Raw genomic sequence first — 13,200 nt, 5'->3', positions numbered from 1 at the left:
ATGTGAGGTTATGCACTTTAGGAGGAAGAATAGAAGAGCCAAATATTATTTAAATAAAGACAGACTGTAAAAATCCCTAAAGAACAGGGATTTGGAATCACAAGAATGAATCACAAAAAGAATCATCCAAGATTAATAGGCAATAAGGAAGGCAAATGGAACATTGGAGAAAGTGAGGACTACAGATGGTGTAGATCAGAGTCAAAGAGTGTGGTGATGGGAAAGCACAGCCGGTCAGGTCGCACCCAAGGAGCAGGAGAATCGACGTTTCAGGCTCAAACCCGAGGGTCGATTCTCCTACTTCTTGGATGCTGCCTGACCGGCTGTGCTTTCCCATCACCACACTCTTTGAAATGGAATGTTGGCCTTTATTTCAAAAGGAATGGCACAAGAGAATGGTGAGGTTTTGCCAAACTATGCAACTATTTGGAATGCACCTGGATTACTGAGATCAGCTCTGGGCCTCTTATTTAAGAAAAGATACGCTGGCATTGGAGATAGTCCAGAGGAGGATCACTAGGGCTGATCTCAGGTATGGAGAGACCATCTTACAAGGAGAGGTTGGGTAGAGTAGTCTGTATTAATTGGAGTTTAGAAAAACAAGAGGCAAGCTTATCGAACTTACAAGATTCTTAGGTTGGAAGTGGGAACGCTGTTTGCTGTTGTGAGAGAGTCTAGGAGTCTATAATCTCGGAGTAAGAGGATGCCTATGTAAAACAGAGATGAGGAGGAATTCCTTCTCTCAGACGGTAGCAAATCTGTGGGATTCTTTATGACAATAGACTGTCACGGTTGGGTTATTAAGCATATTCAAGGCTGAGAGACAGATTTTTAATCAGTAAGGGAATCAAGAGTTATGGGAAATGCAGGAAAATGGAATTGAGGTTTATCAGGTTAGCAATGATCTCAATAGTGGAGCAGACATGGAGTTTAAAAGGTGACTTGATTGAAACATACAAATCTTTACATGATCAGTCTACATACAAGTCCAGACCCACAGCAAAGTGGTTGACTCTTTAATTGCCTGATGAAAGCTATTTTGTCCATTGTATTTGTGCCAGCTCTCTGCAGGATTGAATCATCTAGTAATGTCTTTTCCACATCACAGCTCCCACACAAAACGTTGCTGACCAATTACCAGTTATCTTTAACTTTCTATGAAGTGATCACATGTCTGCATAGTTAAAAATAATTTAAAAATCTAAATGAAGCCCCCACACAAGACAGACATTTAGGATCAGCAGCAAAATCTCAATGCTTTTTTAACAAAAAAAAATCACATTTGAGGTAAAGTTAAAAATCACACAATACCAGGTTATAGTCTTCAAGGAGAAAGTGAGGACTGCAGATGCTGGAGATCAGAGCTGAAAATGTGTTGCTGGAAAAGCGCAGCAGGTCAGGCAGCATCCAAGGAACAGGAGAATCGACATTTCGGGCATGAGCCCTTCTTCAGGAATGAGGAAAGTGTGTCCAGCAGGCTAAGATAAAAGGTAGGGAGGAGGGACTTGGGGGAGGGGCGTTGGAAATGAGATAGGTGGAAGGAGGTTAAGGTGAGGGTGATAGGCCAGAGTGGGGTGGGGGCGGAGAGGTCAGGAAGAAGATTGCAGGTTAGGAAGGCGGTGCTGAGTTCGAGGGATTTGACTGAGACAAGGTGGAGGGAGGGGAAATGAGGAAACTGGAGAAATCTGAGTTCATCCCTTGTGGTTGGAGGGTTCCTAGGCGGAAGATGAGGCGCTCTTCCTTCAACTATGGTGTTGCTATGGTCTGGCGATGGAGGAGTCCAAGGACCTGCATATCCTTGGTGGGGTGGGAGGGGGAGTTGAAGAGTTGGGCTACGGGGTGGTTGGGTTGGTTGGTCCGGGTGTCCCAGAGGTGTTCTCTGAAACGTTCCGCAAGTAGGCAGCCTGTCTCCCCAATATAGAGGGGGCCACATCGGGTACAGCGGATGCAATAGATTATGTGTGTGGAGGTGCAGGTGAATTTGTGGCGGATATGGAAGTATCCCTTGGGGCCTTGGAGGGAAGTAAGGGGGGAGGTGTGGGCGCAAGTTTTGCATTTCTTGCGGTTGCAGGGGAAGGTGCCGGGAGTGGAGGTTGGGTTGGTGGGGGGTGTGGACCTGACGAGGGAGTCACGGAGGGAGTGGTCTTTTCGGAACGCTGATAGGGGAGGGAAGGGAAATATATCCCTGGTGGTGGGGTCCGTTTAGAGGTGGCGGAAATGACGGAGGATGATACGCTGTACATGGAGGTTGGTGGGGTGGTAGGTGAGGACCAGTGGGGTTCTATCCTGGTGGCGGTTGGAGGGGCAGGGCTCAAGCGCGGAGGAGCGGGACGTGGAAGAGATGCGGTGGAGGGCATCGTCGACCACGTCTGGGGGGAAATTGCGGTTATAGTCCAGTAGGTTTATTTGGAAGCACTAGCTTTCAGAGTCCTGCTCCTTCATCAGGTATCTAGCATGGCAGGATCATAAGACATAAGAATTTATAGCAAAAGATCACAGTGTCATGCAATTAAAACGACATATTGAACAAATCTAGATTGTTGTTAAGTCTTTCATTTTTAAAAATGGGTTGCAGGTTTTGGTTCATTAAAATGTAAATCACATTCTCAAAATAACTTAAGATTTTATATAAAAAAAGGTGACACCTCAGCTCAGACAATGTATTAAAGGGGTGAGGTTAGAGTTTGTCTATATTCCATCTTGAGTCAGACTGATTCTGTTTCCGAAGTAGGAATTTATAAAATGTTATATGGATTGACTGCCTGCAGGTTGTGTGCTTTTTCAGCAAAAATAAAATGTAACTATAAATACAATTCTGAAAATGCAAATTCACCCGATAGACTTATGTGTGTGCTTGTGAGGGCGAGAGAGAGAAAGTGTGAGTGTGTATGTTTGCATATGTGAATGCTTGATAGAATGTGTGCATGAGTGTGAGAGTATAAGTCTGTGAGAGGGTGTGTGCATGGATCACACTGTGATCTTTTGTTATAAATTGTGTTTTAAGATCCTGCCCCAACAGTTGCCTGATGAAGGAGCAGCGCTCTGAAAACTAGTACTTTCAAATAAACCTGTTGGACTATAACCTGGTGTTGTGTGATTTTTAACTTAGTCCACCCCAGTTCAACACTGGCACCTCCACATTTGAGGTAGTTCACTTGATTGGGAGTAGAGGATTGTGGGCCAATGGTCCCTCTAGGATGTGTAACCACTGGGAGGTTCCTTACAAGCTGATCAATGTGTCACACATTGGCTTCTGTTTGCATATGCCATTATCATGGTGGAAAGGTATTGTAGTAGTGAGTGGGGAGGGTATGGGGTAGGGAGCAAGGGGTAGATGGGGGCATGGAGTGGGGTCTTTTTTCGATTAACAGTGGGACAAGCTGGGTCCATTATCACTTGAGAGTTTGCAATCACAAGAGGTTATTTTATTGAACCATACAAGATCCTGAAGGGATTTGATAGGTTGGACACAGAGGATGTGGAGGGGCCAGCACTAGGCAATGCAGTTTGAAAAAAATAACGTGACGCCAATAAGACAAAGTGAAAATAAATTGTTTCTTTGAGTCTTTGAAACTCTCTCCTCTAGAAAGTGGAGGCAGATTCATCATTTTTTTAAAGAAAGATATATCTAGGCACTTGACCAATAAGACAGTTAAAGGGTATTAGAGGTTGGGCAGGACAAACATGACTTTGTCAAATGCTAGGGCAGGCCTGAGGGGCTGAACAGCTTATTCCAGCATCTGCAGTCATTATTTTTACCTAGCTTGTTTTTCTGCCAATTCATATATTCACATGATGTAAAGAATGAGAAGTTTGGTTCCTCTGAGGGTACACATTACCTGCTGACTGGTCAGTCCTATTGCATTTCCCAGTTCTTGTTGCTGGGAAGCAGTGAGATATCGCTGCAGCTGGAAACGTTGTTGGAGAACCCGCAGCTGCTCAGCACTGAAGATTGTCCGACCTTTGTATTTCTTTGATATGGATTCCTCAGTCAATTCTCTCTCCTCTACAGAATCTAACCAGGAGTCTCCATGGGCCTTGAGCCTTTCCAAATTATCCTGGGAATCTGCCTCAGATAGGGTAGTGTTGGAGGCTGGAATCAACAAAGATAAACTCTTTGAAAACTGTTTCTAAATTGAAGCAGAGAACGCACCTTCAAAGTTAAATGCAAGGTTCTTTCCCATCTGCTCTGAACTGTTGAGCTGCTTGTTCAACATCCATTACTGGACAAGCGATACAAAAACTATGAGCAGTAAATGTTGGAAAAGCTGCATGCTTCAGTGTCATAAAGCACAGAAACAGGCCCTTCGGTTCAACTCATCCATGCCAGCCAAGGTTCCAAAATTGAACTAGACTGAATTATGATTTGGTTCTGAACCCTCTAAGCCTTTCCTATTCATCTACCTAGCCAAATGTATTTTAAATGTTGTCATTGTACCTGTCTCCACCACTGCCTGTGGCATATACACTCCACTCTCTGTGTGAAAAAGTTGCCACACAGGACCCTTTTAAATTTTACCCCGTCACCTTAAAACTATGCTCTCAACCTTCAGCTTCCTATGGTCCAGGGAAAAAAGTCTCAGTTTCTCCAGACTCTTCTTACAAGCTTCTAATCTCAGCCACATCCTTGTTAATGTTTTTTCACATCCTTTCCAATTTAATATCATCCTTCCCATCGCAGAGCAATCAGACTGTACGCAGTACTCCACATGTGGCCATACCAATGTCTGAGGTAAAAACAATGACTGCAGATGCTGGAAACCAGATTCTGGATTAGTGGTGCTGGAAGAGCACAGCAGTTCAGGCAGCATCCGAGGAGCAGCGAAATCGACATTTCGGGCAAAAGCCGAAACGTCAATTTTACTGCTCAGATGCTGCCTGAACTGCTGTGCTCTTCCAGCACCACTAATCCAGAATACCAATGTCTTGTACAGCTTTAACAACTCCTGCACTCAATGCTTTGACTGATGAAGGTAAGCAGTCAGATGTCTTCTTCACCACTCTACCTTTAAAGCCACCTTCCAGGAATTATGTACCTGCATCTCTAGGTCTCTCTGTTCAATAACACTCTCTAGGTCCCTACGATTAATTGTGTAAGTCCTGCTGTAGTTTGTCTTATAAAAATGCAACACCTTAGATTTACCTGAATTAAGCTCCACCTGCCATTTCTCAGCTTGCTGGCCCTAGTCGATCAAGGTCCTGTATTATTCAGAAGTAACCTTCTTCACTGAGAGACTCCAACTCTCTCTCACGAGAATTATCTTGAGGATGATCCAGGCTGTTTATTATTGGGTGTCAAATGTTCATAAGCCAATTTCCTAACCCTATATTCACTTCATCACCAAGTATGCCTTCAATCAGTTCCATAACATCCCCTGTCTTTGGATCTGTTTCAGTTCTTTCTCTAGCTGAAACCCTCATTCACTTGCTTCCCATGTTACCTCTCCACTCGACATTTCCAATATTTTGCACAGGAGATTTTGTACCATTCTATCTACCCTCTTTCCATCTGCACTCAAGCAAAATACTGCTGCCCATAGCTGAGTCCATGCCAAGGCCTGTTTACACACTTTATCTCCACCAGCTGCACTTGCCAACCTAAACTGAAATTATGATTAACTTCATTCTCAGATCACAAATTTTATAACAAAAGTAGGGAGATCAAAAGTGATGGCTTCTAAAATTGAGTAGCCTTACTCTCAATGTAGGGTCATTGAGCAAGGCAGGAACCTGGGACCACACTGTAGTTAATCACTGTCCTTGGGACAGAATTGAGAAAACTGAAGGAAGGTAGCAAAAAAAACCTTGCACCTGAGTTAAAAACCTACAAGGTTATATGCCAAGTGCTGGAACATGGGATTAGAGTAGATGAATGTTCAATGACCAGTGCAGAAATAATGGGCTAAAAGGTAACTGTTCTGTTAGAAACATTTGTGACTCTAGTACTACAATCTTCAAGTTTTCAGCAGAATGGTGTTTTCAGATTTACTAGCCTTGGCCCGTGGTATCTTTCTGATCAGACCTGCTCTCAAAAGCAGTGCAGTCCAGAATATACAATGTGCAGAACTCAGGTTCATGGATTTCATATGTTCCTTACCCACAGATGCAAAGGTTCCTGTCATTACTTCTTTCACCACAAAACCCATGTCACTGGTCTCAGCAAAGTCTCTTTGTACTGAAGAATATTCGTATCCATAACCTCCAACAGATCCAGGAAATGCACCAGCTGCACAAAACATAACATACATTTGTCTTGATCTAACATACTTAGGCAGCAATATCAAAATTCCCGAATGCTGCCCAACACATGGGTCCTTTTGTATCTCTACCTCATTTTCATTCAGGCAAATATTTTAACTACTACTGTAATTTGCTCTTTTTCTTCTGGCAATGAGAAGTGGGGTTGGGCAATGAGTGAGGTAGCTGGGTTGAAGGACCTTGAGATATTTAATATGGTTACAAAGATTAGATATGTATAATTTGTTGTCGTCTGGTCACTCAAAGTGACAATGAGAGTCAGCAAGATAATAAGTCTACACACTCTGTGGTAGAGGCAACCAGATAGCAACATTTAATAACTTGTCCTCATTACCCTTGGGCACCAAGTCATACAGGGGAAAAGCCCATCGAGTTTGCACCTACCTACTACTTTCTGCCCAGATTACACTTGGAGGTTGTGATCAGTGTGTTAAAGACCCAGTGCTTCACCATCAACTTATTTTACAATGCAATGATACAATTGTGGGATTTGGGGGTTCCTTCAGCTAATTATTTTGTCATCAACAGGAAAATTTCACAGTGGAGAAAAATAATAAGTACCCAATGGTGCTCCTCAGTGGCTTGATTGGAAATGCCTCAAACTATCCAACTCCTAACCCCTTGGATCAAGCAAAGTTTTGCAGATGCTGGAGTTATGAAACAAAAACAAACAAAAATTGCTGGGGAAACTGCAAACTCGCTAGTTTTTCTAACAATTTCTGTTTATGTTCCTAACCCTTTGCCCTGCAGGGTGGCTTGAATCCAGGCAAATTAAGGAAGTGCTGCACTATTAGGTGTTATCTTTTATGAGAGATGTTGATAGTTCATGGCACCATTGGAAAAATAGGACAGGATCTTCACCAACAATTAATAAAGAATGTCCGATAGATCTACTTAGATTTTCAGGATACATTTTCATTATGTATCCCAAGAATAAAAAGTCAGGTAGAAGGTTGAAGAGAAAATTGAGCAGCGTATTCAAAAAGGAAAACAGCCTTGTAATTATGGTGCTGGTTCCCCAAGACCTTTCTTAGAGTGCAATGGGAGAAGGATTCAAACATTCACTTCCCTACAGATACTTAAACATGTAAGATCAGTGCTTACAATTTAGAAATAAAGAAAGTATTGAGGCCAGTTATTGTACTGGATACGGTTTTAATTAAAACCCAACATCAAAACTAACAGATAGTATGGGATTATTCCGGGATGATGCTGCTAACGAGAAACAATAGCTATAAAGGGCAATGAAGAAGGCCAGGAGATGTTTGTTAATTATTTGTTGACAGAATGGACAGAGAAAGACCACTGGCAAGTCAGTGACTAAGGGCCAAATTGGAATTGTAATTAAACTTGAATAGAGTGTCAGGAAAATTATTGCATTATTGGAAATGTTTCTTGTTGGTCATGGTACATCAGCATCAAATGGTCTGAAGCAGTATTTATTGCCAATCCCTTTTTGTCCTGATCAGCTAGCAAAGCCACTTCAGAGGGCAGTTATGGGTCAGCAATATTGCTGTGGTTCTGGAGTCACATCTAGATGAGCAGATCCACTTTCCTAAAGAGCATTAGTGAACCAGATAGGTTTTTATGATTGACTGTGGTTACACCATGGTCACCATTAGAAGCAGCTTTTAATTCCCGATTTTATTTTTACTGAATTCAAATTTCATTATCTGACATGCTGGGTTTCAAAGTCATGTCCCAACAACATTAGAACTCTTAATGACCAATCTAGTGATGTGGTGACCTCTTCTGACCTCTTTCCACACCATGACTATCTTGGATTCTATCAGTAGTCAGCTCGACAGTGCTATTCTTTAAAGAGAGAACTACCAGGATTTGAAATAGAGACCAGACATGGTAAATGATGATAGTGCCTTTGTAACTGGAAAACTATTTCCAGTGGGATATTTGTAGACAACACAAAACCTTGCTGCTTAGTTAGTCATAAAAATGGCCGGAGACTGCTGCAAGATGTCAATGAATCAGTCATATGGGTAGAAAAGTGACACATTGAATTAATCTGATGAAGTGGGAGGGGAGAGGTGCATTAGGGGAGGTCAAACAAGGCTAATGGAACACAATTAATGGGAAAATCAGTCATTGTACATTGAGGGGACATGATGACTTCATCATATTATCACTAGACTATTAACCAGAGACTGAGATAATGTTCTGGGGACCTGAGTTTGAATCCAGCTGTAGCAGTGAAATTTGAATTCATTTGGGAGTGGCACAGTGTCTGAGTGGTTAGCACTGCCTCACATCTCCAGGGACCCACGTTCGATTCCAACTTGGGTGACTGTGGAGTTGCACGTTCTCCCCGTGTCTGCATGGGTTTCCTCCGGGTGCTCTTGTTTCCTTCCACAATCCAAAGATGTGCAGGTTAAGGTGGATTAGCCATGAGAAATTGTCCCATAGTGTTCAGGGATGTGCAGGTTAGGATGGATTAGCCATGAGAAATTCATGAAGGGCTTTTGTCCGAAATGTTGATTTTCTTGCTCCTTGGATGCTGCCTGACTGACTGTGCTTTACCAGTAACACACTCTTGGCTCTAATCTCCAGCATCTGCAGTACTCACTTTCGCCATGAGAAATTGTCCCATAGTGTCCAGGTATGTGTAGGTTAGGGTGGATTGCTCAGGGGCAAATATAGGATATTAGGGTAGGGGAATGGGTCTGGGTGGGTTACTGTTTGGAAGGTTGGTGGGGACTTGTTGGGCCAAAGGGTCTGTTTCCAAACTATAGGGATTCTATGAAATGAAGGATCTTGTTATGGTTCTGTTAACTGAGCTGGGAATTTGTGTTGCAAACGTTTCATCCCCTGTCTAGGTGACATCCTCAGTGTTTGGGAGCCTCCTGTGAAGCGCTTCTGTGATCTTTCCTCCGGCATTTATAGTGGTTTGTCTCTGCTGCTTCCGGTTGTCAGTTCCAGACCTAATGGGCAGAGTGGCCTCTTTCTGCACCATAACTTTGACTCTAATGGCTATGGAGACCAAGAAGATCCAACGGACAGCTGGAACTGACAACCGGAAGCGGCAGAGACAAACCACTATAAATGCCGGAGGAAAGATCACAGAAGCGCTTCACAGGAGGCTCCCAAGCACTGAGGATGTCACCTAGACAGGGGACGAAATGTCTGCAACACAAATTCCCAGCTCGGCGAACAGAACCACAACAACGAGCACCCGAGCTACAAATCTCCTCCCAAACAATGAAGGATCTTCCTTTGAGTCTGAGTCATACAGCATGGTAGGAGCCTGTGAAGTACTGAGGATTGAAGGAAATTTGGTGTGTATGTCTATAGGTCCTCGACGACAACAAGGAAGGTTGATAGGGCGATTAAGAAAGCTACGGGATAGTTACCTTTATTAGTTGAGGCATAGAATACAAGAGCCGGAGGTTATGATGGATCTGAATATAACATTAGTAAGGCCACTGCTGCAATACAGTTTCAGGTGCCACACCAAAGGAAATGTGTGATTGCATTAGACAAGATGCAGAGGAGATTGGCCAGGATGTAACCTGAGTTGGAGTGACTCAACTACAAACAGCAAGTGACAGTTGTTTGCGTTAAAGTAGAAAAACCTGAGGGGGATCCAATTGAGGTTTACAAAATTGAGGGTAATACATAGAGTAAATAGGAAGAAATTTCTCCCTATAATATGGACTTCAATAACCAGGGCCATAGATTCAAGGTAAAGGGCAGGCAGTTTAGCGAAGAAAGAACTTTTAAAAAATGCACAGGTTGGTGAATATCCAGAGCTCATTGTCTGAAAGAGTGACAGAGACAAAAACCATTACAACAGTCAATTGGTTAGATGAACAGTTGAAATGCTGCAGCATACAATGCTGGAAAATGGGACTAGGTTGGTTGGATACTTGTGACTGGCACAGACATGATATGCCAATGGGCCTCTTTGCATGTCACATAGCTGAGAAAAATGCGACAGGCTGAGGGTCTTCCCTTGGGAAGAGAGAGGCAGATGGCCGGATTGATTGAGATGTGCAAAAGTGTCAGGGGCATGGACAGAGTGGATGGGGAAGGCACTGTTTCCCCCTAGCAGAGGGCTCAGTGACTGGGGAGGGAGAGAAGCACAGATTTGAAAGTGACCAATGAGGAACACGTTTTGAATTCAGAGGGTGTTCAGCAGCTGGAACTCTGTGCATGAAATGGCTGCAGGGTCTGAAATCAATTTAAAAAGGCATCAGGACATGACCCTTGAACCCTGTAACCTGCAGGGAGAAGTGGGATCAGGCTGCTCTGTCAGCTAGTACAGACCCAATGGGCAGAGTGGCCTCTTTCTGCACCATAACTTTGACTCTAATGGCTATGGAGACCAAGAAGATCCAACAGACAAAATGACATATCTCTGATGGAGCTGTGGAAGCATGTATTGCCTATTACTTTCTCCAAATTGTCAAAGTTAAAAATCACACTAGACCAGGTTACAGTGCAACAAGTTTATTCGGGAACATTAGCTTTCGGAGCACTGCTCCTTCATCAGGTGGTTTGCTCTGAAAGCTAGTGCTTCCAAATAAACCTGTTGGACTATAACCTGATGTTGTGTGATTTTTAACTTTGTCCATCCCAGTCCAACACTGGCCCGTCTCTCCCCAATTAGCAGTGCCTTCATTCAGAGGGTCTCCTTCCTATTGGAAAGTTGTTGTGAAACTTGAAAGGGTTCAGAAAAGATTTACAAGGATGTTGCCAGGGTTGGAGGATTTGAGCGACAGGGAGAGGCTGAACAGGCTGGGGCTGTTTTCCCTGGAGTGTCGGAGGCTGAGGGGTGACCTTATAGTGGTTTATAAAATTATGAGGGGCACAGATAGGATAAATAGATAAAGTCTTTTCCCTGGGATCGCGGAGTCCAGAACTAGAGGTTTAATGTGAGAGTGGAAAGATATAAAAGAGACCGAAGGGGCAACTTTTTCACCCAGAGGGTGGTGTGTGTATGGAATGAGCTGCCAGAGGAAGTGGTGGAGGCTGGTACAATTACAACATTTAAAAGGCATCAGGATGGGTTTATGAATAGGAAGGGTTTGGAGGGATATGGGCCGGGTGCTGGCAGATGGGACTAGATTGGGTTAAGATATCTGGTTGGTACGGATGGGTTGGACCAAAGGGTCTGTTTCCGTGCTGTACATCTCTATGACTCTATGAGAGAAATGTGTGCGAAACAGCATCTTTATTCTAACCAGTGAGATCATTACATCTTTTGAACATGTGGAAGTCCGAGTTCTCTGAATGTAGAGATTGCTGTGTGGTTCAGAAGTTCGTCACCAAAGTTCGCACACACACACACACACAGGGTCCCTATGAATTCTGTCCACACTGACTCTCAGCAATAGGAGTTAGACACCGAGAGCCGCCAGTGTACTGCCCAGCCAGTCTGCTACAATTCAGAGAAAGTGAGATCTGAAGAAGCTGGAAATCAGAGTCAAAAAGGGTGGCGCTGGAAAAACACAGACGGTGAGGCAGCATCTGAAGAGCTTGTGCTTCTCCAGCGCCACACTTCTTGAATCTGCTACAATTCGCAGCTCCCTCCGTGCTCAGGCCCAACATGTCAGCAGCAGGGGATTGAGCTGTGCCCAATACAGGGACGAGCCGGCAGGGGTTAGGGTGGGGATGGGAGCAGCAGGAAGCTGTTCTCGGTTTGATCCAGGTAAAGCCCAGTAAATTCCAGCAGGACAACAGAGGTATTATTTACCAGACTAACACATCCAACCGCATCCTCATATCCACAGAATACAGCTATTCGGCCCATCGTGACTATGCCGTCCCCTTTCAAACAGCCGAGGCAGCTGGAAGAGGAGGTTCATTTTTCCGAACCCCCTTTTTGAAAGTACCTGCTTCCAGTCGGGAGCCGTGTTGTGTGGGGCACCCCCCTGGATCCAGGGTTTCAGCCTCCGAGCCCGGTTATCACTCTGCCCCTTACCTGGGTTCCAAGGCTCGCCCTCCACGTGTTGGCGTGGACTTTCCAAGAAGTCTCTCGGGGTGACGGGAGCCTGGTCACAGCTGAAGGCACCCTTCCTTCGGTAACCGAAGCAGCAATCCTCCATCTTCTCAGATGGCTTGGTTTGGAAGTGGAAATTCAGAGAAAGTTGGTCCATGCAGCGGTCTTGGACAACAGAGAAAGAAGCAGGAATTCTCCCTGTGCAGTTAAACTCCCCATTCCCCAGCCTCCTGTGGCGATGGACTCGGACGATGTGTGAATTAGACGCTAATTACAGCTTTAGTCATGGAAATCTGTTTGGGCATTCCATGGGCAACGGTATCGTCAATTTACAGCGAAACTGCCATCCTACATTTGCGAGATAATTCATTAATTATTCGATCCCAAGGAAGGTTTAAATCACAGCAGACTGTTTCTCAGCAAGTGTCAGAGCGACTGGAAAACCATTTCCGGCCAAGACTGGGTGGAGGAGCCTGTGGCAATCTCTGCCCCAGAGAGTGTCAGGATTAATGTTAATGATTTAGACGAAGGAACTGAATGTAATATTTCCAAGTGTGCAGGTGACACACAGCTGGTGGAAGGGTGAACCATGAGGAGGATGCAGAGAGTTTTCAGTGTGATTTGGACCGGCTGAGTGAGGGGGCAAATGTATGACCACACGAGGATAGGCGAAAGTGAAGACTGCAAATGCTGGATCAGGATGGAGGGCTTTTGCCCGAAACGTCGATTTTCCTGGTCCCTGGATGCTACCTGACCTGCTGTGCTTTTTCAGCACTGCTCTAATCTAGACTCTGGTTTCCAGTATCTGCAGTCCTCACTTTCGCCTAGTTGATTTTAACCTTACTGTGAATCCTCTTACAAGGATGCCTACCATACAAGTGTAGACCATTCAGCCCATAAAGCCGGTTCCATCATTCAATGAGATCATGGCTGGTCTGTGGCCTAACTCCACATAACTACCTTTGGTCCATACCCCTTAATACTTT

At 44.3% G+C, this 13,200-nt stretch overlaps 1 protein-coding gene across 1 annotated transcript in view; it reads right to left on the bottom strand.

The window, feature by feature from the left end:
- LOC140492660 (uncharacterized) overlaps positions 1 to 12,629 on the bottom strand; it is a 101,848-nt gene extending 89,219 nt beyond the window's left edge. The window contains exons 1-3 of the mRNA XM_072591698.1: positions 12,197 to 12,629; positions 6,098 to 6,226; positions 3,840 to 4,093 (exon numbers count right to left, since the gene is read on the bottom strand). Of these exons, the coding sequence (XP_072447799.1) occupies positions 3,840 to 4,093; positions 6,098 to 6,226; positions 12,197 to 12,371 (558 nt within the window). The 5' untranslated portion in view covers positions 12,372 to 12,629. The remainder of the gene's footprint in view (positions 1 to 3,839; positions 4,094 to 6,097; positions 6,227 to 12,196) is intronic.
- Between the last annotated feature and the right edge of the window lie 571 nt (positions 12,630 to 13,200).

Source organism: Chiloscyllium punctatum, chromosome 21, assembly GCF_047496795.1.
Source record: "Chiloscyllium punctatum isolate Juve2018m chromosome 21, sChiPun1.3, whole genome shotgun sequence".
NCBI classification, from domain to species: Eukaryota; Metazoa; Chordata; class Chondrichthyes; order Orectolobiformes; family Hemiscylliidae; genus Chiloscyllium; species Chiloscyllium punctatum.
This window is presented reverse-complemented; position numbering and strand designations above follow the sequence as displayed.